This window comes from Sesamum indicum, linkage group LG15 (genome assembly GCF_000512975.1).
Source record: "Sesamum indicum cultivar Zhongzhi No. 13 linkage group LG15, S_indicum_v1.0, whole genome shotgun sequence".
Taxonomy (NCBI): Eukaryota; Viridiplantae; Streptophyta; class Magnoliopsida; order Lamiales; family Pedaliaceae; genus Sesamum; species Sesamum indicum.
In genome coordinates, this window is record NC_026159.1 from 8,190,812 (window position 1) to 8,202,650 (window position 11,839).

General features: G+C 31.6%; 1 protein-coding gene across 1 annotated transcript; it reads left to right on the forward strand.

The window, feature by feature from the left end:
• On the forward strand, positions 815 to 8,443 carry LOC105178227 (probable rhamnogalacturonate lyase B). The gene is made up of 15 exons (XM_011101653.1): positions 815 to 1,079; positions 1,968 to 2,043; positions 2,400 to 2,524; positions 3,047 to 3,100; positions 3,515 to 3,628; positions 3,738 to 3,857; positions 3,946 to 4,081; positions 5,003 to 5,173; positions 5,625 to 5,783; positions 6,464 to 6,570; positions 6,901 to 6,991; positions 7,112 to 7,410; positions 7,518 to 7,634; positions 7,918 to 8,044; positions 8,200 to 8,443. Exons 1-15 carry the CDS (start codon positions 931 to 933, stop codon positions 8,428 to 8,430), a joined length of 2,076 nt encoding a protein of 691 aa, XP_011099955.1. The 5' UTR covers positions 815 to 930; the 3' UTR covers positions 8,431 to 8,443.

Below are 11,839 nucleotides of genomic sequence, written 5' to 3' on the forward strand. Positions count from 1 at the left end.
TCAAGTTTTCTTTCAAATTATAACCGCAAAGTTTACTTAAATTTATCAAAGAATTCAGACGATATATAGTTAAAGTTATTTAAAAAATTAAAGAGCCTGGCTCAGTACTTATAGTAAATAGGGTTTGGAAATCTAATCATGAAAAGTTCTATATCAGGAAATCTAGTTATGGTAATTATTGAATTATTTCAATGAAATATTCCTAAAATAAAAACACAAGCATTCAAGATTATATTCTGTAATTGACTTCAAGATTATATATATCTTCTAATTAAATGAATATATATTACATTTACGTTGGGGAAAAATGCAAGTAACGCCTGTCATATTGCAAAGAAGCAAGTAACCTCTTTTTATTTTTTAAAATGCAGTAATTTATCTTTTTGTATTTTTTAAAATGCAGTAATTTATCTCATATTTTTTTAAAATGAAGCAATTTACCTCTTTAGACAGGGAGGTAAATTGCCTTATTTTAAAAAGCACAGGAGGTAAATTGCTATTTTTTTTATGGATGATTTGCTCATTTATAATATCATATAAATAAATTGCATTAAACCCTTTTATATTATAAGAATCTGATAGAAATTAAACCCATTACAACTTCTTGAAAATTCAAATTTATACATACAATTCTTGACCGAATATTTGGAATCCTGAGCAGTAAAAGAAACCAAAAGTTTATCATAAAATCCGATACCTCGATTTATTATAAACAAAATTCATTTTTCTTTTTCCTAAAAAAAGAGACGAAAAACCCTTATATATAGAGTCCCTGAGGCCTCATCAGACTAATGATTTTTGTTTGTTAGGAGAAATTCAGTTCAACAATCTATCTGCCTAATCCCTTATAAGAAGCATAGCAGTGTCTATCAGCTTCATTTTCTACTGTTCAATCAAACTAAGTTTGAACTCTTCTTCCCTTCCGTTTTCATGATATTTTTGGCGAAAATTGTGCTGGAAATGATCGAAAGAATGGGAAGATTGATGGCCCGGCAACGGCATTGGTGGAATCATTACTTGATTCTGGGAGTGGCTCTGCAGTTATTCTTTTTGGTTGGCTGTTCCCAGAGTTTGCATAGGTACGTATATAGACCTGTGCAGCCTACAGCTCTATTTTTACTTCATTTCTTCTTTAGCTTTTTAATATTATTAAAGAATTGGATTGAGTTAAACCCGCTATATTTATCTCAATTAAGGTGGTTAACTGTTTGGATAAATTATGACGGGATTTTCTGAAATGTGTTATAATTATAAAATATTTTTTCTTTATTTAAAATATTATAAATATTCAATCTATGGACGTCTAACGAAAACCCCTCATAATGAACTGTCACAAGAGAGTATTTGTCAAATAATAATTAATTTTAAAAAATATTTATAATTATAATAAATTTTAAAAAACGAATTATAAAATATTCCTTTCATTAAAACTCGACAGCCCATCCCAACTTAAGCGAAGCACTTAATTCAGGACGAATCAAGTATTATAATTAAGTTGACCAAACCGTAGTTCCTGTCAAAATTTTAGGAATTAAGTTTCGATCTTTTAATTTTTTATAATTTTAGTCTATTAAATTGATTAATGGGAACAAAAGTCCAAAATTAAAAAAAAAAAAAAGCACGTGGGTCACATTTTTTTTCCTGACAATTTTTACAAATTTGAGTAATTGAAGTATTAAAATTATAAAAAATTAAAAAACTATAGAACCTTTGCTACCCAAAAAATATAAAGGACTAAATGTCAACAATTTTGACAAATTACATTCTTTTTTATATATAAACATATTACTCTGCATGACAAGAGGGGCAAACAAGTCCTTTTGCCTTTTCCGATCACTTTACGAATGATAAGTGTGTCAGTGTAATTACCGATAGTATAAACGTCTTTTGAGTGTTTTGACCATTTTTTAGGGGTGTTACTGCAATTTTCCCTCTATAATATGATAATGGGCTCTTCGTTATTGCAGTAAAAAGCTTATGGAAGACAATAATCAAGTTGATTTGTCATCTCCGGCTGTGCAATTGCTTCGACAGGATCAGCATGTAAAGCTAATCTTGCTCATTGACCAACAACAATTTAATTATGGTTTGATGAATACATGCATGTCTTAAATTAGACTAAATTCTAATGTATTCTTTTGAAAATTTGCCATAATTACAGTTATTCGTTCTTATTTGAAAAATTATAAATATCTTTTTAAAATTAAAAATGATCTAACAAAAATCCCTCGTGGCAACCAATTATAGGGAGGTATTTGTTATTAGACATTTATTAATTTCAGAAAGGTATTTATAATTCTAATAACGAGATACATTCATAATTATAATAAATTTGAAGAACCCGCTGTTATTTAACATATTAACTATGTAGCTGACAAAATCTCTAACATTTATTGCAGGTTGTAATGAGTAATGGATTAGTCAGCATAACACTGACAGTACCAGGTGGTGCAATCACCAGTGTGACTTACAAAGGGAGTGACAATTTGCTCGACACACAAGATCGTAGAGAAGATGACAGAGGGTAAACAAATTACCATATGATTTTCTTTTTCGGGGTTTGTTTGAGTATAAGGTTCACCCACCCACACAAACACACACGGACAACTCTCCCAATTTTTTTCACAATTTTTTTTTAAAATTTTACGACAATATCTGTTCGTCGTAAAACTCCTGTCTGAATGAAACGAACTTAGCCTAGTAGATTTGTTACGTATTCTTATCGCCCGTCGCAAATCCTCAATATATACGAATGTCTCTCAAAGGTGATTTGAGACAGGTGGTTTAGCGGCATCCTTTTTATTGTGGAATTTCCGTCACAATTTCAATGTTGTGATGAATTTTTCAGGTTATCTACCACAAATTTCCGTCATAATTAATGTATTTTTTTTTTTTCCCTCATAGTGTGTGTATTTGAGAATATATATGTAGAAAGGTTTCAGATATATAGTATGCTGCACACATAATTGCAACCCCAATTGCTTGTTTCTTGATTAAATATGAGAGCTTAATTGCGTAACGAATATTCATTGCACTAAATTTGCAGGCACTGGAATATTTTTTGGAGCAAGGTACCAGAAGGTGGCACATTGGTTGACAAGTAAGCATTTATCTTAGGTTTAGTGACATTTTTGGTCTCGTAATTTTGATCATTTAGCATTTTCGTCATTTAACTTCTTAAGTTAGTATTTCTGATTTCTGTCCCTTTTTTAATGGAATTCACCACAAAATGCATGTGCATTTCACATGACCTTTTAAAATTGGACTTACATATTGTTTCTACTAATGCATTTTTGTCCTCAATGAAAAAAAAAGGATTGGAATCGCAAAAATTAGAAAGCCGCTGAACCAAAACCCTACTCTGAAAAGTTCAAAGGACGAAAATGCCAAATAACTTAAGTAACGTGATAAAAAATACGTTTAATCTTTCATATTATTTTAGCACGCACACATATATATAACTCTATCAATGTTATAAATATCCAAAAATGTTTGGATCTTGTTGTTTTTGCAGCTTAGAAGGAACAAGTTACAAGATCATAGTAGAAAACGAAAATCAAATAGAAATTTCATTTACCAGAATATGGACTTCTAATAGTTCAAACGCTCCTTTAAACGTTGATAAAAGGTATGTAGTATATACGTACCTACCCTAACTTCTCATCTATGCCAAAAATTTCATATAAGTCTTTATTAGTTCACAAATATCTGATTTTGAATTTCAATTTGCAAATAAGATATGTAATGCTGCGCGGCTCGCCTGGATTCTATTCATATGCTGTGCTCGAACGTTTAAAGGGATGGCCCGCATTTGACATCGAAGGAGGAAGAATTGTCTTCAAGCTTCGGAAAGACAAGTAAACTTAAAAACACGTTTCTTTTAGTTTGTATATACACTTTTCTTGCTTAAAAATGGTCCAAGTATATAGTTATTTCCATATGAAGGTTTCACTACATGGCTATGTCAAATGAGAGGCAAAGGATTATGCCAACATCTGGTGATCGTCTTACTGGCAAGATTCTTGATTATAAGGAAGCTGTCCTCTTAACAAATCCAACCAATCCCGAGTTCAAAGGGGAGGTAAATTCTTTTGTTCTAGTTCTTATTTGGAGACATAATTTAACATTTAAAAGTAGACATGACACCTCAAATTTGGTTTTTTATAGAACTTGCAAACAGAAGTTGATGTTGTTATTCCTTAACACTGCAACAGTAAGTTGTAATAAATCTCTAGAAAAAATGCAATTTTTGTCAACTAACATACTTTGGTGGTAGTTTCAATTCAAATCAATTCAAGATATGCAATAAATGATTGTAATTTATGAAAAATGGAAATTTTGGTATAGAAAATCTAATTTGACTGAAAAGTTAAAAAAAAAAAAAAAAAAAACCCAAAATCTAGGTTTCGTGTGCAGGCCATGTGATAAATTCCGCCCAAATTAGGACTTGTTGGACCAAAATTGTCATTTTTATGAAATACTGCCCTTTATTGCAGATCGTGTGGGCTGCAACTGCCACCACTCGTATGTTAGTGGACCAAAGTTATATTATTTCTGACTGAAATTGCATTAAGGAATAATGCAGTTTTCGTTCACTAACATAGGGTTGGTGACAGTTTCAATCCAAGTTAATTCAAGATTTGTAATAAAGGACTATAATTTATGAAAAATTACAATTTTTGTCTAACAAATTCAATTTCGCCGAAAAGTTTAAAACTCCTCAATTTCTAGGTGTCGTATGCAAGGCAAATTCCAGCCAAATTAGAGTTTTTTGGACCAAAATTACCATTTTTCATAAATTGTAGTTTTTTATTGCAAATATCAACATTGATTTGGACTGAAACTGCCACTTATATTAATGGACCAAATTTGCATTTTGATCCTAAATCTCTAGTAGTTTGTTTTTCCTTATTACATAAAAAAATTCAATGCTTTTAAGGTAAACATGCTCAAGTGGATCAAACTCATGGCATGATTGCGTGATTATGTTCTTATAAATTAGGTGGATGATAAGTACTTCTACTCATGTGACAACCAAGACAGCCAAGTTCATGGGTGGATAAGCAGTGATCCTCACATGGGTTTCTGGATGATAACACCCAGCAATGAGTTTCGTACAGGCGGACCTAATAAACAAGATCTTACTTCTCATGTTGGTCCAACTGTGCTTGCTGTAAGTATAATTAGTTGCTAAATAATGATTTTGTAGAAAATAAACGGATAAAAAGTCTTTGTTATTGGGTAAATTACTTAACATCATATGACGGTAAGCTAAAATACACAAACACTTTTTGTCTTTTTGAAGAATTACAGCGACGCTCCCTAAGGTTAAGATGTAACTGCAACTAAGCCCCCTATTCAAAAGCAAAGCTTATAAAAACATCCTTTTGGAAACCAATACACTGACAATCCTCATAGGTCTAACTGTAATTTTACAAAAGATAGGGAGTGTTTCTGTATTACACCCATGTTCCTTTAGCTACATTATTTCCTTATATGAAAATGAAAAGGATAAGATGAAATTGAAGCACATAATAGCAAATCATATCTAAATTTAAAAATGAGAGATTTCTTGATTATGGTATACATTTCTTATTGTTACTAATACGTTGTCCATGTCAAAGGTATTTATGAGCAGACATTACGTTGGAAAAGATATAGATCTCAAATTTCAGACTGAAGAGTATTGGAAAAAGGTTCTTGGCCCAGTTTTCGTTTATCTAAACACAAATTCTTCTACAAATTCCGATCCTTCTCTCCTCTGGAACAATGCCAAACAAAGGGTACTAATTTTTATTGAAAACTAGTTGTTGCTTTACACACTATTCACATTCATGAGGGTAAATAACACTTTTCAACCCATAACTTATATATGGTCTTTTTATTTTTGGTCTCATTAGTTATAGGATTAATATTTTTGGTTTTGTAACTTCTTAAAAGTAACATTTTTAGCCCTATGCCACATTTCTGTTAGATATTTTAAAGTGTGCTATTAGGGCCTTTACAAGAGTCCATTAGTTACGAGATTTTCACTTTTCGTCCCATAACTTTTAACAAGTAGCACTTTTATTTCATTCACTTAATGGCCACGTGGTCTTTTCTTTAAGTATCTAACAAAAAGATGTGATCAAACCGAAAGTGTTACATTTTTAAAGTTATAAATCAAAAGTGATAATCTCATAACCAATGAGACAAAAAAATAAAAAACCCTTAAGTTATGATATGAAAAATGCTATTTGCCCATACTCATGAAATTCAAAACAATCAAACAACTTTCAATTATTGATTTTCAACCATTATTGATATGTATATAGTACTGGAGATTGGATTAATGGATTGTTGTTAAGCAACATGATGCATCTAGAGAAAATTATATATTTTTAATTATTGCTCATTCTATTTTCTTCTTTTTGGGATTGGGTTGTGGGGATTGGGGATGGGGGTTGGGGTTGTCACTGATCAGATGCAAAAGGAGATAGAAAACTGGCCATATAGCTTCCCACTTTCAGAAGACTTTGTTAAAGCCAATAAAAGGGGAACTGTAAGCGGCCAATTATTTGTTGATGACTGGTATGTATTACTTCAACAAAAATATGAATATAATTATATCATAAATTTTGCATCATTAACAGTATTTTATTACACTAATGACACCCCTTTGATATTGTAAGAACCTATTGCCTTGAAATTTGAATAAAATATATTTAATTTTAGTTATTTTTCCCAAATAAGGAGAAGGTATAAATTAGTAACCATCTTCATTTACAATATTATTCATTAAAATATCCTTTAATTGTTTATACTATTATTTCCTTTTTATCAAAGATTGGAAGGCCGAAAAGAAATCTCAATTTTTATATACTTGTAATAGAATGACAAAAAATATCTATTTTTCTTAAGGTACAAGAATAAGCATGTCATGCCTGGAGCCTCAGCTTATGTTGGATTGGCTTCACCAGGAGCAACTGGGTCATGGCAGTTTCAAAGCAAGGTTTATCTTTTTCTTTTCGTTTATTTTATAGAAAACATTCTTGAAAAAAGACAAAAAAAATATATATATATGATTCCTTAACTTGGATTCTAACTAAATCTAGTAATACTTGTTTATCAGGGTTATCAATTTTGGACGCAAACAAATCATAACGGGAGTTTCTTGATTAAAAATGTGATACCTGGAACCTACAACTTGTTTGCATGGGTTTTCGGAACCCTTGGGGATTACAAATATTCGTCTAACATCACTATCTACCCAGGATCTAATGTTAAGGCAAGAAATGTGGTTTTTAAGGCTCCAAGAAAAGGTCCAACTTTATGGGAGATTGGAATTCCTGATCGCTCAGCTGCTGAGTTTTTTATTCCAGATCCTAGCCCGGAATTCAAGATACATAAATACAGAGTTGAAATTGAAAAGTTCGCATCAAATTTCAGAAATAGTGCGCCTAGATAAAATCTCTCAAAATCAAGCTTGTATTTTGTGTAGTGGATTCCTTACTATAATTTCTCTTTCTTATCAACAGGTTTCGACAGTATGGACTTTGGACTCGTTATCAAGATTTGTATCCACAAAATGATCTAGTTTTCACAATTGGCACCAGTAATTATACAAAAGATTGGTTTTTTGCACATGTTACAAGGTACAATATTTATTTGTGTCTTTTTTTTTTTTCCTTTCTCTTTTTAAAAATCCAAGAGATTAGTTTGCATCCTTCTTGATAGACATATAGCTTTCAGAAGCCCTTTAAATTTTCTTAATCTCTTATTAAATAGTGAAACAACAAACAAGAACCCCTTACCATACTGTAGATATATTTTTGTCTATTTTCTATATATTTCTAGCATATTATCCATTTTGATTACTAAGATAGAAACAAATATTACTCAATAGCTCTACTGAAATCATAAGTATTGCAACATCAGGAAAGTGAGAAATGATGTGTTCATACCAACAATATGGCAAATTTTGTTTGACCTCAAAAATGTCTCTCAAGGGGCAAATTACACTCTACAATTGGCGCTTGCATCCGCAAATAATGCTGAGTTACAAGTAAGATCATTTTTCAATATATCTAGTATGTTTTTTCACATGTCAATATAACATACATGAAAGAATTAACATTGAATTACTTGAAATACTTTTCATTTAGTTACCATGTGTGTTTATGTAATGTGGAATATCAATGGCTACTTTTATATTTGAAGGTGCGTCTCAATAATCGAAAATCACCTCCAGATTTCACCACAGGGGTGATAGGCAAGGACAATGCACTAGCAAGGCATGGCGTTCGTGGATCGTACCATTTTTACAGTATTGATGTAGCAGGGAGTAAACTTGTAGTTGGGAGAAATATAATATATTTAACACAAGTAAGAAGTGAAGGGCCATTCACTGAAGTCATGTATGATTATATCAGTTTAGAAGGTCCTGCATAAATGGATTCACATAAAAAAAAAATCATTTATCTTTTCATTCAAAATATATAGTTCTTATGATGTTATCACTTTATAGATCTACAATAGGACGCCATTTGAGATTTATGGAATGAGTTTAGGGTGACTTCTTTTTTATATCCTTGTTCAAATTCAATTGATACACTAAATTCCTTCTTTTTGTTGGTTCTAACTTGAAATATGACTTATAACAACTTTGAGCTTATATTATTGAATATTTGGAGTGATGCATACTAAAAAAAAGCATTCAATTGAGTAAGTGGTGTAGTGGGGGTGATGAAACTTTTAATCCAAGCAATCTTCTTGAAAAGGCTGAGCAAGTTGTGCAATGGGGATGTAGGGACAATTTCCTAAAGTGATAAATTCAGCCTCTGACCCCATCATGAAGACGCAACCTTTTTTTCCATCCACTTGTCATTATAAGTTATTATCTATCTGGTGCCCTAAAAGCGTTTCAGCTACATCCGCAGGAACATGGCTCATTAGTCCTCTAGCATTTTCATAAGCCTCCTGAAAATAAAAATTATAAATCAGAAAAATCCAAAATTAAATATAAAATATAAACAATATAAAATAATTTTCATCAAGGAGGGTACCTACTCAACTCCTCAATATGTCCACAAATAATGGTCGATTAAACATAAAATGAATAATCAGCTAATTAGCTAGTTATTACACTTAGCTAGGTTAGATGTTTAATACTGCCTGATCTAAACTTTTTTACGAATTCATATCAATAAAATCACATTTTTCTCATCCATATATTTTGTTGCAAACTATGGAATAGGCTGAAATTCCTTGGCTATATGTTGCTATGGCGCATAGTCAAGCATATGAAGGTGATAATAAAATATGTTCTAGTGACATTATTCTTAAATATTTTAAGCCATTGATTATTAACATGGAACATCAGCAATCCCATAGAAACACATGATAAGGATGTAATGTTTTATGGACATTAGACACTAGTATGTGTACTGGTGTCTGTTTGAATAAACTGAACGAATATGTAAGAACTATTGTATAGGTGTGATAATGAATAAAAAAATTCTGACGACCGACTGTGTGGTGGTGGTTAACCATTATTTGTCAAATCAGCATCCACGTAGAATGTTGACTGTGTAAGTAATGTCCATTTATCGTCGAAATAGGCTTCCTACCCAACCACCAAGTCTTTAGGATCCAATATTTTGGACCATTTTTCTTCATTGATGAAAAGTATTAACTGGAACTTACGCTCTTCATCAAAGGATAAAAGGCGAAACGAGCTATCGGAATAAGCAACCCATTTGGTAAGATTAATTCTTAACTTAGACAAAGACAAAATTCTCAGCTAATTAAATTTCATCCTATGTAACCAAAATGTTGATTGAATGCAGCTTCCTGGAACCATAAAACATAGAGTGGTTCAGTTCCGCAGATTCAGGGAGCAAAATGGTTCTCCATTATGCACCAATAAGTTTTCAAAACCAAATTCATTTAGTTTTGGAGAATATGGAAAGGTTCTTCTATTCTTAGTTTTTTTGGTTCAAGATGCATAGTGGGCCGGACTGGGCTAATCCAACTCTGGATCGGATTTAACCAATAAAAAAATAAGCTGGTCCGGTGCAGGCCCACTTGGAGCATGGCTGGTCCTGGGCCAGTCCTAGAAATCAATACCTAGGACCAAACCCAGCCTAGTAGCCCCTGTCTAGTCTTGGATCGGGTTTGAGCCAAGTCTGTTGGGCTTTTTGTTTAAATAATGCATGGCATATTATTTTTATTTTTATTCTTCTAAGTTGACTATTCCAATAGTTTTTATACTTTTAAAATTCTAAAAGCTACTTTATTGTGCTACTTCTAAATTTTTAGTACTTTAATTTATTAATACTCTTTTTTTATAAAAAAAAAATATTTTAAGTCCTTTTTTAATTTATTATCATTTGAGTTTATTATTTTAAGCTTGTTAGTCTAATTACTATATAAATTCATTATATATTCTTAACTATTATTTTTCTATATATAAATTTTCTTGTGATTTAATTTATTATTTATTATTCCATAAGACAATTATAAATTTAAGTAATTGTTTATAAAAAGACCTCAATATCATTCAAAAAGTAATAATAAAGCAAGTACATTCACGCCTGGTCCAGGCCTCAATTGAGTCGGTCTACGATCTGGGCTTGAGTTTAAAAATGAACCTTATTGAGGTCCACTTAAAGGTCCAAGACCGCTCCAAGATCGGCCATGAATAATCGTGGGCTGGTCCTAAGTGAGGCTTTTGCTAACTGGAACGTGCCGGTTCTGGGCGGATCCTGACACAATGTGCACCTTGAGTCTTAGTTTTCTCATTTGTGAAATAAAATTATTTTTGTATACTTGGCCACTATCCTAATAATAACCTTCGAACTAATTGTGGTTAGATGTCCAAATTTAACTACTTTTTTCATACATTTCATGCACAGTGTTTGAGGCTTGTCTTCTCGCAATCTATATTATTTGGGTAAGTTTTTTTTTTTTTTTTTCTATTCTTTGCTCAAGCTAGTTTCACGGACTCTTCCTCGTTTATGGGGTTCTCTTATCTTCGCAAGGTATGTATTTTAGATTCTTTTTCTTTGTAGTGTTCGTAATTACTTTCTTAGGCTATTTTTTAAGTGTTTTTGACTTTATTATGAGAGTGTCTAAGCAACATGGAGAAATGCCGATTATGTATGTCTCACAAGTATTCTACTCCAGTTATCATCCCAACCCTTAGCTTTGCATGGAGGAAAGATAAAGAAAACAATAAGATACGAAATTCGAGTTAAGCATGTTTTTTTGTTAAGATTAAATGCAATTTTGGTCTTCTAACTATAGTCATTTTCCACTTTAGACCTTTAACTTCCTAGGGTTGCGAAATCAATACATGTGGGTACTGTTTATTTTCCCTCTCATTCCACATCAACGTATGATGTGGCAATTCATGCCACATCAGTTTTTTTTTTTAAATAAAAAAAACTGCAAATTCAGCTTCAAATAGCCAATAATGTCTCACCCCTAATTTAAAAGTCCACATGGGCCCCATATGGAATTTTCCGGCAAGCTGCGTAAATTTTCAGCGAAAAACGTCCTAAAATTGAGCAATTAAAAAAGGTAAAGGACCATTCGCAACCATAACAAGTTAAAGGACTAAAATGAAAATAATTATAGTTAGAGGACCAAAATTACATTTAATCCTTTTTTCTTATATCATATTTACACCAAAATTTATCACTGTAAATTTTAATAAAGGTATCTTGCCTTTATTGAAGTTGGTGTTGCAAAAAATATAACTTTTAAAGAAAACTTGATAAGAAGAAGTATTCTAAAAGTATAAAAGTAAAACACAATTTATGTGTATGTAGTGCTTATAGCCTATGTAATATATTTT